An 18944-nucleotide genomic window follows, 5' to 3' on the forward strand; every position below is an offset into this window, starting at 1 on the left:
TGCTCACGGATGTATAGGGCTTCAGAGTTTATATGGGAGGCTCACGGATGTTTAGGGCTTCAGAGTTTATATGGGAGGCTCACGGATGTTTAGGGCTTCAGAGTTTATATGGGAGGCTCAGGGATGTTTAGGGCTTCAGGATTTATATGGGAGGCTCAGGGATGTTTAGGGCTTCAGAGTTTATATGGGAGGCTCAGGGATGTTTAGGGCTTCAGAGTTTATATGGGAGGCTCACGGATGTATAGGGCTTCAGAGTTTATATGGGAGGCTCAGGGATGTTTAGGGCTTCAGAGTTTATATGGGAGGCTCACGGGTGTTTAGGGCTTCAGAGTTTATATGGGAGGCTCACGGATGTTTAGGGCTTCAGAGTTTATATGGGAGGCTCAGGGATGTTTAGGGCTTCAGGGTTTATATGGGAGGCTCACGGGTGTTTAGGGCTTCAGAGTTTATATGGGAGGCTCAGGGATGTTTAGGGCTTCAGGGTTTATATGGGAGGCTCACGGGTGTTTAGGGCTTCAGAGTTTATATGGGAGGCTCACGGATGTTTAGGGCTTCAGAGTTTATATGGGAGGCTCAGGGATGTTTAGGGCTTCAGGGTTTATATGGGAGGCTCACGGGTGTTTAGGGCTTCAGAGTTTATATGGGAGGCTCAGGGATGTTTAGGGCTTCAGGGTTTATATGGGAGGCTCACGGGTGTTTAGGGCTTCAGAGTTTATATGGGAGGCTCACGGGTGTTTAGGGCTTCAGAGTTTATATGGGAGGCTCACGGGTGTTTAGGGCTTCAGGGTTTATATGTTAGGCTCACGGATGTATAGGGCTTCAGAGTTTATATGGGAGGCTCACGGATGTTTAGGGCTTCAGAGTTTATATGGGAGGCTCAGGGATGTATAGGGCTTCAGAGTTTATATGGGAGGCTCAGGGATGTTTAGGGCTTCAGAGTTTATATGGGAGGCTCAGGGATGTATAGGGCTTCAGAGTTTATATGGGAGGCTCAGGGATGTTTAGGGCTTCAGAGTTTATATGGGAGGCTCAGGGATGTATAGGGCTTCAGAGTTTATATGGGAGGCTCACTGTAATGCAGGGCTTTAGAGTTTACAAAACAACAATCAAGGGAGGCAGGTGTAGATCTTTTCAAATGAGGAAACCGAGGTGAAATGCCCTGTTCACAGGTCCAGCAAACGCTGGAACGGGGATTCGAAATGGAACGCCAATGCCTCGGCCCCTACTGAGGGAGATCCTGCTGTCTGAGACGCAGCGAATTTTCCTTCCGTTGTCGCCAGTGGACCGCATCGCGACCAGAAGCACGCGGGGGAGTTATCCAGGGGGAGATTTTCTGCCCCTGGGGATGCTCAGCATTGAAGGCCGGATTAAGAGGAGTAGCCAGCGTCCAGGAGCCAGGCCTCTGCTCCCACCTGTGCAGTGGCGGAGGGGCCGGAGCCGGGGGCGTAGGGGGGAAGGGGCCAAGGGGCGCAGCAGAGCGCGCCCCGCCGGAGGACCGAGTCCGCTAGGACACCAGGACGGGCCAGCGGGGGCTGGGGGCTCGGAGGGCCCCGGGGACCTGGAGAGGAGGGCGGCGGGAGGGGAGTGGGCGGGCAGCCCCTCCCTGGGATGACGTTCCTCCAGCTCTCAGCCCCACGGGCGGACGGACGGAGGCGCCTCCCGGAGCTTCCTGTCCCTCGGGTGCAGCCGGGGGAGCCGGGCGGCGGGCGCCCTCCGCCCTTCGAGCCATGCGGGGCGGCAGAGGGGAGCCGGCTCGGGGTCCTGGGTAGCGGGGGGTCCGGAGCGGAGGCGATGGAGCCGGGGCCCGCGGACGCCTGGGACCCGTACCGCCGGCCGGCGCGCCGCACGCAGTGGCTGGTGAGCGCCCTGGCGCATCACTACCGCCTGGACCGCGGCGTGGAGAACGAGATCGTGGTGCTGGCCACCGGGCTGGACCAGTACCTGCAGGAGGTCTTCCACCACCTGGACTGCCGGGGAGACGGCCGCCTGCCCGGCGAGGACTTCCGCCTGCTGTGCAGGGTGCTGGGGCTGCGCGCCCCGGGGGCCGGCCGGGGCGCCCCGGGGCCCGAGGAGGACGAGGAGGACGAGGAGGAGCGCGCGCTCTGGGCCGACCCGGCCCCCGAGCTCACCTTCCGCCAGTTCCACGCGCGCCTCTGCGGCTACTTCAGCACGCGGGCCGGGGCGCGCGGGGGGCCCGAGGGGAGCCGGCTGCCCGTGGGGCCCGAGAGCGAGCACATCGAGACCCAGATCCGGCTGCGCAGCCCCCTGCGCCGGCGCCGGGAGCGCCCCAGGGCGCCCGCCGCCCCCGGCCCGGCCCCGGCGGCCCCGGCCCCGGCGGCCCCGGCCGGCCCCGGCCCGGCCCCGGCCGGCCCCGGCGCCTGCTCGCGGGAGTGCTACGAGGAGGTGGTGGCCCTGGAGCAGGCGGAGGACCGGCTGGCCAAGCTGGAGGAGGAGAACGCCAGCCTTCGCGAGCTGGTGGAGGACATGAGAGCCGCCCTGCAGAGCAGCGACGCGCGCTGCCTGGCCCTGCAGGTGAGCCGGGCGGCCCGGGAGGGAGGGAGGGAGCCCCGCTGACTGCCCGAGGGGCTGAGCCCGCCTGTGTCTCGGGCCCCCGAGCCCTGGGGAGCCGGGGCACCCGCCAGATGTCGGGGCTGGCGGAGCACCGACCCCGGCCCTCCCCGGGATCCCTCAGCCTCTCCGAATTGCACTTTTCCTTGTCTAAGTGCCCGCCTCAGAGTTTGTGAACAGAGTGCTTGGCAACGCAATGCGCACTCATCCGAAGGGGACGCTTTTTGAACCAGAACGACCTGGCTTCAGATACCCAACACAGCCCGGCAGCGTGTCATGGGCCCAGGGCCTGGCAAGTCCTCTCCGTGCCCCCCAGATGGAAAGCGCCAAGAAACGTAGCCCTGCTAGAGGGACTTTTTGAGTGAGAACCTGCAGTCCTGCCAATTCAGCATATTTGGACTTGATTGCTGGCCTTCATGGTCCCTCCAAGAATTTTCTGATTTTCTTTGTTTCCATGAGTATCCTCACCATGTCAGGAGAACTAGAGGAAGGTCCCTCTTCCCCGTCTCCTCTTTCCCCCTCTCCAGCTCCTAGAGTGGCCCGATGTCTGAAAGTTGCACAAGCTGGGGAAGCAGGGATGGGTTACCTTGAAAGACACAGGCAACAGATGAGATCGCCTCATTAAGTTATTGAAATATATAATTCATAATTATACATATACACATATATTTTTCATATATACACATCTCCTCACGATGTGGAGAGAGAGATAGAGGAAGGGTTCTTCTTTTCCCTCGTCTCTTGCATCAACTCAATCCTTCCCTACGGGTCTTCCTACGCAAAAGATGATCCATCCCCCCATCCCCATTGTTCCCATACAAAACTAGCCTAGGAGGAGCTGTCCTCTCTCCAAACATTTTCTGTTTCACACTTTTCTGGGAATTGGAGAATTAAATAGTTTGACTTTTCATTTTTGTTCCTGCTGGGCTCCACACTGCACATGGGTAATGTGAGTAGGAATTCTATACACCTGCAGACTGGCTAGTTGTGTGATTAGAGAGCCAAGTGGCAAGACTTCACAAGGTAGGGTCTCTGCCAGCTCTGAGGGCAGTGCCTGGCTCAGAATAGAGACCTCTGCTGAGATAAGAGAAATCTTGGATGAAATGGGAGTTCTAGTTCAAGTACAAAATAATTAAATGATGTCAACATGACCCAACTATTCATCCCTGCCATGTCATTGGAACTGGTGTTTCAGCCAGAAAATCACTGGGGTCCTGTGCCCAGATTTTTAATTCAGGAACTGCTCCTTCTGAGGATTGCATTGTGCTTCTAGCAATGCTGATATCCATGGAAGCAATATTTAATACAAAGGCAGAGCTGCAGTCTGGGCTCACCACAGCTCCCTGTAAAAGTGACTTGTTAGACCTTTGTGATCAAAGCAAATTGTTTGTTTTATTGATCTGTGACTTGCGGAATATCTAAAGAGACCCTTAAAAATCATCTAAATTCAATGAAAACTGAGGCCGGGAAAAGAGAACAATACAACTAGCAATTTGTATGGTGCTTTACGATTTGCTGGGCTTGTTAAAAGTGCCCTCATTGGAGCTCGTCCAGAGCTCTGTGACTGAGATACTATAAGGATTATTTTTGCTACTTTTCATGTGGGGAGGCTGTTAAGTGACATGCTTGCTGTTCTCTGTGGCAGAAGAGAGAGTGAGCCCCAGATCTTAATCTAGAACTAGCCTTCTATGGGAAATACGGAGCCAACTCCAGTGGGCACTGAATGGCCAACTGAAGATGTGGAAGCTTGTGCCCTAATGCTAGCACTGGTTTTTAAAACACAGCTGAAATGGATCAAGGTTTCTCTTAAAGGTGTTCACACTTCTGAGTTGGGAGACAATTTGCCGTAGCAAAGAAGTCTATTAACTATAAAATAACATCATTTTTAAAATCCAGTAAAGAAATATTTCTTAGATATACATAGTGTTGGGTTTGTTGTTTTGTTTTTTGTTTTTTTCAGCAGATGGCCAGAAATCTTAACTGGTCTCCAAGAAAGTACTTGTGGTTTTTAATGTCTTTTGTGTGTTGGTTTGAAATCTGATCCAAGACAAACACCCCATTGGGTCCCCTTCCTGCTTACTACATTTATGCAGAAGTTCAATATTAAAACTTTTTTCCTTGCCCCCTAATTCAAGAGTTGAAGCTGGGATGCCTGGCAATTTGAACTATATACTATAACCTATATCTTTATCTCCCCCAGCACTTAGCCTGGCTCATCGGGAAACATTTGAAGAAAAACTAGATGACCCAGCCTTTCATAAAATCATTTAGGGATAAATACATTTTGTTTTGACACAACAGACTTCCCATAAAACAATCAAACAAGCCCCTTTGCAAAGTACATTGACACACAGACAAAAATGGTTTATTAATTGCTTTCAGAAAAAAAGAACATATTTTGACAATGTAATACTAACATTGACATATTTTATTGGTTTTGTTGCCTTTCAAGACTGACTTCATTTAAGTTTTTTTCTCAGACTTTTTGCCCCTACTAGACAGAATTAAGGTTTTAGAGGGTGATAGCAGGAAATATTTATAAAGAATATTTCAAGTTTTCCTCACAATATATACTCAAGATAGGTAATTATTTTATTAATGTCTCCATTTTACAGATGAAGAAGCTGAGGCTGAGTGGGTAGGTGAATTACCCAAGCTCATGATGACTAATAAGCATCTGTAATTTGAATCCAGTTCTTCTGAGGCCATTTCTCCTTCTTCCAAATACAGGATATAGGGCCTTAAAGGCCAAAGAACTGCAAAATATAGGTGGTTTCCTATGGATACAGTATTTCTAGCTGAAAGAATCCTTAAAAATCATCTCATACAGTGCTTTTATTTAATGATCCTTGAACCCTTTGGGAATTTAATAGTCCCAAGGGTTCAAGTTAACTTTAAGTAGTAAAACTTTTTTTAAAAATTACGGACTGTATAAATTACCCTGGGGATTTATAGCACATTTTGTTATTATTGAATGGGGTTTGAGTAACTAAAATCACAATGAGATCTCCTAATCTAGTCCACTCATTCTGTCATTTTATAGAAGAGCAAAGTGAAGCCTAGAGAGGTCAGTTGACTTTGTCAGAAGACAGAGCAGTAGACAGCAGAGAAATAATTCAAGTTATAGGTCCAATTCTGGATTTATCAGGGTCACGATAACTGGGTTCAAGTAGCTGACGAGCTATTACAAAAAAGTAAGGAATACTTTAATTGACCCCAAGGGTCACATAAGTAAAATATAGAAGGGATAGAAGTTGAACCCAAGTCCAATGTGCCTCAGGATGATCAATTAATCAAAAAGTATTTCTTGATAGTTGTTATGTTGAATAAAGTAAGAGATACAACAGATTTGATCTCTGCCCTCAGGAGTTTGCTATCTATTTCATAGATATTAATTTTCTTTTCCTATTTAGAGAGAAATTAAGTGCAAAAATGTATACTACTTACTGTGGAGTTTTGGGTTTGGGTTTTTGGGGGGTTTTTTGAGTTCAGATCTTGAAGAGATTAGTAGGGGCTGGAGGACCCAAGGAAGGTTTCCTTCAGGTTGGCAGATGGGAAGAAATTGAGCTGTGCTTTGAAAGATGGTTAGAATTTCTGTAAGAGAGGGAAGGACATTTCTGTACTTCTTACATCTTGCTCCTGTCCACATATTGCTATCCAGTGACACTGCTCTCCTTGGTCTTCCTTGAACATAACACTTCCTTGAATCTGAGCATTTTTACTAGCTGTCATCCTCTCCCTTCCATTCCTAGAACTCTCTGCTCATCTCTTCCATCTCCTGGCTTCCTGGTCTCCTTGGATCTTAGCTAAAGTCCCACCTTCTGCAAGAAGTTGATCTCATTCTTCCTCAACCCCAGTACCTTTCCTCTGAGACTACCTCAGTTTATCCTGTATATGTCTTGTAGGTATGTAGTCCTTTCCATGTTGTCTCCCTTATCAGATAAAAAGCTCTATAAGAGAAAGAACAGTTGTTTGCCTTTCTGTGTATTCTTAGCCCTTAGTTTAGTGTCTGGTCCAAGGTAGGCACTTAATAAATGTTTATTGACTAACTTTTATGTGTGTATATATATATATACATGTGTGTTCACACATGTAGGTGTGTATATATATTATATAATAAATAGTAGATATGAGTATGGGCATAAATATGTATGTATCCATATCCATATATATAGATATATATTATGTATATAGATAATATAGAAATATAGATGATATAGATAGATATAGACGATATAGATATCTCAGATAGGGGGATTGACTAAGGAAAGGGACCAGGATGAGAAAGAGTATGATATTCCTAAGCAAAATAATTCCAAATTTTTTTTAAAAATTTAATCCAGGAGGAGGTACATAGAGGACTGACCCTAGAGTAAGGAGGACCTGGGTTCAAAATGTGGCCTCAGACACATGACACTTACTAACTGTGTGAACCTGGGCAAGTCACCTCACCCTATTTGCCTCATTTTCCTCCTCTGTAAATAAGCTGGAGAAGGAAATGGAAAATCACTTCAGTATGTTTGCCAAGAAAACTCCAAATGGTGTCACAAAGAGTCAGACACAATTAAAACTGAAGAACAAGGCTAGAGCATGATTATGAATACTTTAAATACTGGGACAAGGAGTTTATATTTTATCATGGAGTTAATAGGAGCCACTACTGGAACTGTTTTATTGGAGGACTAACATGATCAGAATTGTGTGGTAGGAATATTATTTCGTCTCTTGTGTGTAGAGGATAGATTGGAGAAGGGAGTCCTTGGAAGCAGGGACATCAGGTAGGAAGCCACCATTCCAGAATCAGTTCCAAGCCTCCTTTTCTCTCTTTGAGCTCCCTCTATCACCTTCTCTACTTCCTCTCTCAGGAGAGGGCTTTATCTCCTATTAACTATTTATGGTAAACTAGGTAAGAGGGGATAAGGGTCAGAGCTACCAAAGCCTAAACTAAACAGGACGACCACGGCTTTGTCCCAGGACATCAAAATTCAGGTGTTGGCTATGCTTTCAGTCAAGACGGAAATAACTGAGTTTAGCACTTTGTTAGCAAGAATAATGAGTTAAAATAGGAAGCTACCAAAAAAGAACACTCTCTCCAGGCTGTCCTACCTAAGGTAAACTCTCTCTCTCTCCTCCTAGGCTTTATAGTAGGGAAGTTTTAGAGTGTTCCAAAGTCTTTGTCTCCTCACCATGGAGTTAAATGTCCTCACCCAAATTGAATTTACCATAAGAAGTTGATCTATAAGGCATGTTTTTGTGCTGTGCACTCTAAAGACAACAACAATGGTTAGTTATGTCTCCCTTGTTACTTTTACTTCTTGAGGATAAAATGCCTTCAACTTGTGGTTCAGTAAATTCTCCCCTGCTCAATCAAAGCAGCTATCCAAGAAGATAGTCTGTGTATTTTTTTTCTGAATCAAGTAGTCACCTTGGACAGAACACTTAGCCAAGGAAGGAGTCTTGACCTGGAAGTCAGAATGTGGTTTAAACTTCTGGCACTATCACATATTAGGAGAGAAAGTTTTCTATTTGCTAACTTCCTATTTTAACGAATAATTCTTACTAACAAAGCAGCTAACTCAGTTATTTTTACCTGTATTAATGCAAATAGTAAGTTGGAGGCAAAGCCTTCTCCCTAGAGAGGAAGTAGAGAGGGTGTTGGAGGGAGCTCAAAGAGAGAAGAGGTCTTCTCTTCTGGACCTCCATTTCTTCAGCTGTAAAATCACAGGATGATGGGCGGCTAGGTGGCATAGTGGATAAAGCACCAGCCCTGGAGGCAGGAGTACCTGGGTTCAAATCCGGCCTCAGACACTTAATAATTACCTAGCTGTGTGGCCTTGGGCAAGCCACTTAACTCCATTTGCCTTGCAAAAAAAAAAAACTAAAAAAAAAAATCACAGTATGATCCAATTCCAGGAGAGTCCACTAGAGTATAATAGAAAGAGTGATGGATTTGGAGAACCTGAATTCAGATCCCAGTTCTGTCACTCTCTTTGGGCAAGTCATTTAACTTCATTTGTAAAATGAGATGGTTGGACAAGATGAACTCATCTATCTCATAGGCTTGTTGGAAGGATAAAATGGAATAATATGTGTCAAGTGACATCGTCAATTGGAAAGTGCCAGATGGATGTCAAATTTTATTAAGTGAGAGGCTGAAAATACCACTGGGCATGGATGGAGTCAGAGGAAGTGTTAAAACTCCATGAAACCCAGAAGCATTTTTATCTTCCTATCTCATCCCTGGCAGGTGGGACTCTGGAAGAGCCATGCCAGTCACAAAGAAGATGGCAGCTGCTTTCCTGGGCCTGGAATGCTATCACATCATGGAACCCCCCAGCCCAACAAAGACCTACAGAATATGCTAAAGGAAGTAGAGCTGATCCGGAGCTCCAGGGATGGGCAGATTGAAGAGGCAATTCAGGTGAATCAGGAATTGGCTAAGGAGTTGAGGCAATGCCAGGAGGCCCTGGCAACCTCTGAGGACTGCAACCGCCACCTCAAGAAGGAGCAGGCAGAAATGAGAAAGAAGGTGGAGGAGGCCAGGCAGGCAGTGCTGAGCGGCCTGGGGAAAGTAAGGGAGCTGGAAGCCCAAGCCACCCAAGTCCTGCATCTACAGATGTGCGTCCAGCAGTTGGAATTAGAGCTACAGTATTACAGGTACAGTCTGGGGATAAAATGGCAGGGCAGGCCTTCTGGTGGGATCAATGACCCTCATATATACATATATATATATATATATATATATATATATATATATATAGACATATGTATATAAATATTGGCTTAGAGACTGCTTTGTACAAGGGATGGGACTATGTACAGGGGACACAAAGATAGATAGGACTTACAGTAAAGGAGGAAAAGATTTCATTTCAGTCAAGCATTTGCTTCAAAGGCTTGTGAGCAAGTAGATGAAGTGTCCACCCAACCCTGCAGCCTTGTGGAAACAACTGGCCATTATCAGGGCTAGTCCTGGGAAGCAACTACTTCCTATGTAGTCAACAAGCATTATCTAGATGCTTTCTATGAGGCAGCATTGTGCTAAACGATAAAGGATAAAAAGAAAGGTATAATCATGACCCCAAGGAACTTACAATAGAATCTTCCTATCTATCTACCTATCCTTCCATTCATCCACTTACACATTCACCCATTCATCCATCATCCATACATCCATTATCCATCATATATCCACCTGCTTACATATCTATCTACCCATCCTCCCATCTATTCATCTGTCTGTCTATCTATCCTTCATTTATCCACTTACACATTCACCCATCCATGCATCTATCCATCCACCCATCCATCCATCATCTATCCACATATCTACCTACTTACCTATCTATGCATCCATCCTCCCATCCATTCTTCCATCTATCTGTCTGTCTGTCTTTCTATCTATGTATCCAGCCAGCCAGCCAGCCAGCCATCTATCTATCTACCTATCTATCTAGCTATCTATGTTTATATGTGTATTTATATATATGAAAGTTCATTATGTGATCATGTGTATATGTATATATGAGTATTCACATGTGTATGTACATATGTGAGTGGCTGGGTGTATGTTTGTAAATGCATGTGCATGTACGTATATCTAAAATATATATTGATACAGAGCATATATATGGCATATACTCTTTGTACTATTGCCTCACCCATGAGAACATGAGTTCATTTTGAGTACAGATCGTTTCGTTCTTTGTATTGTGTCCCTAACACCTGGCATCTATAGGTGCTTAATAGTATTTGTTGATTGAAATGGAAAAGACATGTGCTCAAGCAAGCATTTTATTCAAAATTGACTATATGCCAAACACCATGAAAAATGTGAAGGATCCAAAAAGGAAGTAGAGCCTGTCCTCACTTGGGGAAAGTTTCCTGGATGAAATGATGCCAGAGCTGGACTGTGAAAGAGGTGAGGGACTCAAACAAATGGAGACAGGGAAGGAATCATTTGGGGGACCTCAGGACAGAGTAAACAAAAGCATAGATGGTAGACAACAGGATGAGAATGAGGGATGGAGAATAATCCAGTTGGCAGGAATTTAGAGTACACCAAAAAAGATCTGTGAGAGGAAAACACCTGGAGACTGGAGTCAGACTAGATTTTTTAAAATAAATAAACAAATAAGGAAAGAAGTTGCATACTGAAAAGTTATAATCAAGCAGTCCTGAAGAGAGGAAAAAATGTGCCTCCTCTTCTTTCCAGGAGGATTAATGGTGTGGAATGTCATATATACTATCAGACTTGGTTGATGTGTTTCTTGAGTTTCCCTAATTATTCCCGCCCCCTCCAGTTTTTTATCCTTTGTTACAAGGTACAACTGTGGAGGAGAGGGTGGAGAGTTATATTTAGAAATGAAGGTGATGTAAAAACAAAAGTTATAAGAACTAAAAAGAAAAATATATAATTTCAGAGCTGTAAGAAACCTCAGAAACCTGAATGTAGCAATGTGTCACTTACACCCTGGAGCCATTATCCCAATTTAAGCTGATGGTTTGGGTTGGTGACTATTATGTTTCTTCTGGTCTCTAGGGGTATTCTTGAGGGATTGGGAAGGGGGTATTTTCTAATGCTACAACTCATGAGCCCCCCCCCCCAGTTTCCTTCCCATTATGACTGTCATTTGATAATCAATTTAGCTGGCCAGCCTTAAATTACTTTTAAAAAGAGGTTTTTAAGGGGGCAGCTAGGTGATGCAGTGAAGAGAGCACCAGCTCTGGAGTTCATTTCTGGACTCAACACTTAATTGCCTAGCTGTATGACCTTGGGCAAGTCACTCTTAAATAAATAGAGGTATTTATTAAGGTGATTTAGTATGAACAGTTGGTACAAAATATCACACACACACACACACACACACACACACACACACACACACACACCCCTTCTACCAGTATATACAGAATCCAGGGAATGGTGGGCTTAAAGCTTAAAGAGCATATCTGAGCCCTAGTTTATAAGTCCTTTTTCTCTCCTTCATGTAGTGCTCAAGAAATCTCATCTCAACATAGTTTAGTTTCTTTACTGGATCTGCTTGGAGACATAAGTGTATCTGCCTTCCTGAACTATATCCTGCCGACTCTGGCTAGGATACTGATGGGAAATCCCAATCCTCCAGACCTTTTGAGATTCTCCTTGAGCCAAAGAGATTTAGATTGAGACCAGCCAAGGCTTCTTCCTCCTCGGAGGTTTTCCTGGAGCTGCTCTTGCCCTAATCTCTGGAGTAACTTTGGTTCTCAACTATCTCTGCAGTAAAGTATTTTGTAGATGATTTTTACAGCATGTCTCCTCAGCATATACAAACTCATTCATATTCAGTTCCACTCCATTTCAGCCAACAACTTTTCCCATTGAGCTTAAAGCCTATAATTGATTGGTTAAGATTTGCCCTCAAATCCTTAATGTATTAGAGCACTCTTTCATTTTAAATAAGATGGAATGATTTCACTGATTTACCCAATCAAAATTATCTTTAAAAATGGAAGGTAATACTACAATTTAATTAATAATGGTGTATTTAAGGAAGATAGACATAAGGAAACAATTATATGCACTAATGCAAAGGAAAAAAGCAAAAACAGAAGACTAGACTATGGACTGATTATATAGAATGCAAAAGAAGTTGCCTGTGACTTAAGTCATCACTCCTCATTTAGGCCTCAGTTTCCTTTTTTGCAAAATAAAAAGAAAATCTCAACATTGTATTCTTTATACATTGTAGTAAAGATAGAATATGATGATGATAAACATTTAGATATTTGCTTTTAAGTTTGCAAAGCATCCTCTATACATTATTTCATTTGACCATCACAGCAAACCTGTGACCTACATAATACGGAAGTGATCATCTACTATTTTAAAGATAAGGAAAACTGAGACTCAGATTAGGTGACTTGCTCATGTCATGTAACTTTTGAGTCTTCCAAACTTCCAGGTCTTTGTATCCCCAGTATCTTAGGACAGTGTCTTTCATTTCATTGGCATTCAATAAGTATCTGTTTAATTGATCTGAAAAGCGACTCAGCATTTGGTGGTCGTATAGGGAGATACCATGGCTGACATGTAGAGGCTTATGGCAATTCTTGCCTTGTTCTCCACCATGAACATCTGGGCAGGGGATGGAGAGCTGGGAAGAAGAATAAGCATTTTTATAATTTTATAGAATATTTTTTACATTACATTACTAGGCACTGCTCTAAGAGCTTTACAAAGTATATCTCATTTGATTCTCATTATAGCCCTGCAAGTTAGGTATTATTATTATCATCATTATTTTACAGTTAAGGAAACTGAGGCAGATAAATTAAGTGACTTGCCTTGGGTCATACAGCTAGTAAGTGTTAGAGGGGAATTTGAACTCGGGTCTTTCTGCCTCCACAAACCCACCATTCTATAAACTGTGAATTTAGCTGCCTAATTAGTCAGCAGACTTTAGGAGACAGAAAACAGCCCTTCCTTTAAGGGTAGAGGAAGGGAGTCCTCCATAAAGAAAAAGGGACTAAAAATAGACTCAATAATTTATTTATTAAAAGGTATCATAACCTGCAGGGGTCCAGCCTCTGCGGGGTCCTTGGAACCTGACAGGAGGGATAGAGTCATCAAAATAAGTTGAGTCAACAAAGGGGTAAAGGCAGGAGCAGGTTGACTGACTGTCAGCTGCTTGGATTTACTTTTATAGTGTCATAATCATGTATGTATCAAGCAAGCAAGCTAAGATCATTTCCTTGGTTACAAAAGTGTACAATTTTCATCATCAATCATATAATTCATGTGGTTACAAGTTTTAATCATGTGATTACAAGTTTAATTAATAATCATATAGTTAATTGATTTTTTATCCCTACTCAGACCATTATGACTTCAACCTATCTGTTACCTTATTTATTACTACAATGCATAATTGTTAGTTCATTTAAAGTTATTAATTAAGCAATTCTTTTAATGGAAAGTTTTTATATTTTTTTGTGTAAGTAATGTTTGTTGATACACTTCCTTAACAATCTATAGTGAGGGTCTTCATGCTTGTCCACCCATCCGTTAACTCTTACAATAACCGATTTTTCTTTCCAGCCTTGTTGGTAGAAACTGGGGTTTCTGTGACTTTTTTATTCTTTCCCATGAAACTAAGGCTGGTGGAGTTCACATATCGGTCACCTGTACTATTTTCTCACCATCTTTTTCATATATTCCTGTGTATGGTAAGGGGGGCAAAACTATTAATTTCCCTGGAATTCTATCTGACCCATCTTGTATCTGTTTTCCCCATATATATTCTGATATTTCCTTGGAATTCCCAGTGTTGGGTTTTCCAGAGATTTCATAATGCTGAAGCCTTTTGTATGCCTCAGGGAGAGGTAGTCCTGTTAAATTTGGACAGAGTTTACAATCTGTTTTATTCAAGGAATTTTTCTGAAATCCTTCCTTTATAGTCATTCCACTATGAGAATGAGCAAGTATTGCAATCAATAATAGGCCTATAAATATTGGTATGCATGGAATCCCTATAAATATTGAAGAAGAAAATCTTGTTCCATCAGGCAGTGTGATTGCCTTGAGTCTTCTTGCTGAGACTGTGTCAAACAGCTTAGAGACCCTGGCTCCCAACAATAACATACTGGAAAGAATATTGGACTTGGGGCCTTAAGAGACTTGGGTTCAAATACCATCTCTGGCACTCGCAATTGAGTGTCTACCTCTATAAGCATCATCTTCCTTATCTATAAAAGAGGGGATAACACCTAAAGTATCTACCTCAAAAGATTGTTGTGAGGCTCAAACGAGATGATAGATATAAAAGTTCTTTATATGTTTAAAATCTGATATAAATGCCAATTTGCTATTATTGAATCATTTCAGTCATGCCTGACTCTTCATGACCCCATGTGAGGTTTTCTTGGCGGTTTGCCATTTCCTTTTCCAATTCATAATGTAGATTATCATTATCCAAAGGAAGGACCTCAGAGCTGATACTGTACTATACAGAATGAAGGTGATTTACAAAAAAAGCTTAGGACATGGTCTTTCTCCAGTACATTTAAATTTAGTTGGGGAAATGAAAAATCCATACTATCCACACCCAAAGAACCTGGAGCCTTTTTCCATCTCACTAATTCCCTTCTTATCTTAGTGAATTCCATCCAGTGCCTCCATTTGAAGATGGACCCAGGCTCTCCATGCTTTGTAGCCCTCCTGGTTTTCCTTGTGACCCTCAGAACATAATCATCATGCCTCAGTGGCCCTTTTACCCTACCTTCCCTAAGTGCCTGGGACATCTCACCTTGGAATATCCCTCAATTTCTCTCATCCCCTTCTTAAAGTGATGAGCTCCTTTAGAGTAGAGACTATCTTTTGGCCTTCATTTGTACCCCCACTTAGCAAAGTGTCTGGCACTTAATAAATGCTTAATAGATTATCCTTGTCTTACCTTGCCAAGTGCTAAGGTGAGTGGTGTAGACAAGCCCAAGGAGAGGGAGATCAGAATGTCCACTCTCTTCTCTCTTTCAAGAGAGTTAGGGACTCTTGTTCCAAAGTCACATTCACTTCTTCCTAGGTGATGACATATGTGTGAATGTTGGTTGGTACCAAGATTTTGATTCCATTCAATAAGCAACATCTCTTTTGAGAAGTCTCTGGTACCATAACACCAATGGTCACGTACTTTATATCATCTCTCCAACCCAGCTGACCTGACTCTGCTGCATTGGAGAGCTTCCTCAAGCCTATTTGCCCAATGATCTCCTATGCACTTGGAGACCTCTCTCCCATATACCTTATGCAAGCAGGACTGTTAACTACCAACTATCCTAGGGCCACAGCAACTATACAGAGAAATCAGAACTCAGGGAAAATCTAAATGGAAGTCATGAGTTAGTGAAAATCTACTACCTTGAGGGGCAGTAAATCTAGTTTCAGGTTGGAATTCCCTTGGGTGTCTCTTGGGCAAGCTAATTTTCCCTCTGGGTATTAGTTTTGTCATCTGTAAAATGAGGGAGTTGTGACAGGTGATATGCAAGGTACCTTCCAAGTCAATCATCATTTTTACCTTTTTTTTAGCTTCATTTTTTTTAAACAAGCTAGAAACAGTGTAGCCTAAGAGAAGGAACCCCAAACTGGAATCCAGAAATTCTGGCTGTGCCCTTAAAATTATAAAACTTTAGCACTTGAGGGTTGGGGTGAAAGGAACCACAGAGATCATTTAGTTCAAATTACTCATTTTAGAGAGAAGGCAACCCAGATCCAGAGAAGGAGCATGAAGTTAGTAGTTACCTTCCCAGACTTATTACTCCCCTAAACACTCTATAGTGGGAATTGGGAAAGAAAGAAGCATTTATCGAGCTCCTACTATACAAATAGTGACAATTTTTTTTTTTACAAATATTATCTCATTTGTGCTCACTTCGGCAGCACATATACTAAAATTGGAACGATACACATGGCCCCTGAGCAAGGACAACACACAAATTCGTGAAGCGTTCCATATTTTTTCATTTTAATTTTTTCCTCTTCCCTTTATTGCTTATGAGGGTCTATATTTTTGGGGGGAGGGGGTATTATGTTTACTCTTAAACAAGACTATTTTAATAATGTATAAAAAACATCATTTGTACAAAAATAAAATAAATATAAATTTAAAAAATAAAGTAAGGTCTTTCCCTGGGAAAAAAAAATATTATCTCACATTTGATCCTGACAGCAACCCTACAAGACAGATGCCATCATATAGCTAATAAGTGGCAAAATTAGAATTTGAACCCAAGACTCCTGACTCCTTGGACAGGGAGCTGGGCGATCCAGGATGACACCCTCTCCCTTGTTTTCAGTCTCCCCTTCTGCACAATAAAAAAAAAAAAAAATGAAACCAGACAGTCCCTAATGTCCCTTCGAACTCTGAAGTTTTGTGGTTCCAAATATAATTGTCCTTTTTCAAGTTTGAGTATTTGAAGAACAGATTTCCTTCACTTATTTCCTGCTCTTGTGGTACTCGTACTGTCTTCTCCTTTGACCAGGAGATGAAAAGCAACAAGAATAAAGAATAATAATACTGCAGAGATCTTTCAGGGGGATCTTGGGAGACTTTTCAGGGGGGAGCCAGTGTTTCCTTGCTGAGCCAACTTCCTGGTGTTTGGATAATGATTTCCTGTTTTCATGCTTTATCTGCTAAAAAAACTATTCTGAGTCATGGCTGCCCTCCAGCAAACCTAGGGACAGACTCCCTTTTCAAAGGACAAATAAATAGGTTTCTTCATTTTTTTTAACCTTAATCTAATTTCTGCCTCTTCTATATTTAGATGAGGCTATACTTGGAGATAATTCCAGTAGTGAGGATGAATTGCACCCAACCATCCAGACTCTCTAGCTTGGTTTTCTCCCTTTGCTACCATATCCAAGAGGACATACACATTCACCAGGTAGCCGCCTCTACCTAGGACTGCCATATGTGTAGCCATGGGAGTAATAGTTTTACCCAACGCTAAGCTCATCAGTCTGGACCCATGTCAAACCCCTGATTTTGGCCAACTGGCCCAGGGCCGAGGAAGCAATTACAAGGAAAGTATGATAAAGGTGAAACAAGAAATAATTTGATCAGTCATCATTCCTAGAAAACCAAAGCCCCTGCCGAAGCCATGTGGATCCAAGTAAATGCAAACAATGAAAGGAGAGGGGAATCTGAGTATACTAATGTGTTTTGCTTCTTCCTAATCACGGAATGATCTAGAGAGATGTGCAAATGGGAATGTCAGTCTTCCTTCTGGCACAGATGAATCCAAGTCCTAATCTATGCTCTATGTTAAACTTTTTATGGAGGGAAACCAAGTTGCTTTGGGATTTTTGAGTTTGATCTCAGGGCAATCCAAGCACTAGTGTCACAGACCAGACCCAGTGGGAAAACTGAGGTGTGGGAAAGCTAAACAATTGTGAAATTTAAAAAGCAGATAATTTGTGAACTGGGATTTGGAGATCACCATGTCCAACCTCCCTCACTTCATAGATCAAAATGGTGAGACCTGCCCCCAGATCCAGGGCAAGTTACTAGTTACCTTCCCAGATGTACTATTCCCTTCTTCTAGAATGGGAATAGAAGAAGAGGGAAGCCTGTAATTATTGAGCTCCTACTAAGTGTGAGATGCTGAGCTAAGCGCTTTTTACAAATATTGTCTCATTTGATCTGACACAACCCCACAAAATAGACACTATTCTCATCCCTGCTTTACAATTGAAGAAACTGAGGCAAACAGAGGTCGAGGGACAGAGTCACACCTGAAGTCAAATTTGAACTCTGATCTCTTATTGTAGAACCAACAATCTGTGCACTATTGCTGACCTTAGTCCAGCCAAATTGGCCTTCTTAGCTATTCCACACAACATCCCATCAGCCATTTTGGTTCCTTTGCACAGACTTTCCCCTTTATCTAGAATGTTTTACTTCTCATTTCTAAATCTAGAGTCCTTCATTTCCCTCAGAACTCAGCTCATGCCCCACCTTCCACATAAAGATTTTCCAAATACCCCCTAAAAGAATTTATTTATATTTTCTTATTTTTCTTATACTTACATATGTATTTTTAAATATATTTGTATATATCTAGTAATTAAATATTAAATAAATATTTAAATATACTTAAATTATAGTTCCCTTTTACTTATATATCTCTAAACATATTATATATTCATATATTATAAAATATATTAACTCCATAAACATATTTAGATTTGTATCTTAGAGAAGCAATGTTCATTGAAGATAATCAGTTTCATAACTAGGGAGACCTGGCTTCAAATACTACCTCTAATATTTTATTGATTTCATGACCCTAGCCATTACCATTCTTAACAAATATAAATTACAGAGAGAATGTACACCTGCATGAGTGGTAGGAATTTCCTCATTTAGAAGCTCAAAATACTAATGAAATCACACATCCAATCCGTATCTCTATAGATCTTGAATCTGCTTCTATATGTACATATTGTTTCCCCTGAAAAGAACAGACTGCCAGGGGTAGTTAGGTGACACAATAGATAGAGCATTGGGCCTGGAGTCAGGAGGATCTGAGTTCAAATGCAGCCTCAGACACTTAATTACCAAGCTGTGCAACCTTGGGCAAGTCACTTAATCCCATTGCCTTGCAAAAGAAACAAAAAAAAAAATCAGGCTTCATCTTCCTCCTAGCACAGTATCTGATACATAGGCACTTAAGAAATACCTTTTCATTAAATGATGGCGCTGAGTCAAGTCTAGAACTCAGGTCTCTCAATTCTTAGATCAATGATTTTTCTACCACTATACATTAAACCTAGTTGAGGAGAGATTTGCCAATTTTTGAAGGAAATTACTCTCACTTTGTTTTCTCCAGAAGAAAAGCAT

At 42.6% G+C, this 18944-nt stretch overlaps 1 protein-coding gene and 1 pseudogene across 1 annotated transcript in view; both read left to right on the forward strand.

Moving 5' to 3' along the window:
• Window positions 1-1791: 1791 nt before the first annotated feature.
• EFCC1 (EF-hand and coiled-coil domain containing 1) overlaps window positions 1792-18944 on the forward strand; it is a 73746-nt gene continuing 56593 nt past the window's right edge. Inside the window, exons 1-2 of the mRNA XM_074198393.1 lie at window positions 1792-2532; window positions 8816-9225. Coding sequence (XP_074054494.1) covers window positions 1792-2532; window positions 8816-9225 — 1151 coding nt within the window. The remainder of the gene's footprint in view (window positions 2533-8815; window positions 9226-18944) is intronic.
• On the forward strand, window positions 15967-16062 carry LOC141496773 (U6 spliceosomal RNA; annotated as a pseudogene).

Source organism: Macrotis lagotis, chromosome 8, assembly GCF_037893015.1.
Source record: "Macrotis lagotis isolate mMagLag1 chromosome 8, bilby.v1.9.chrom.fasta, whole genome shotgun sequence".
In the NCBI taxonomy this organism is placed as follows: domain Eukaryota; kingdom Metazoa; phylum Chordata; class Mammalia; order Peramelemorphia; family Peramelidae; genus Macrotis; species Macrotis lagotis.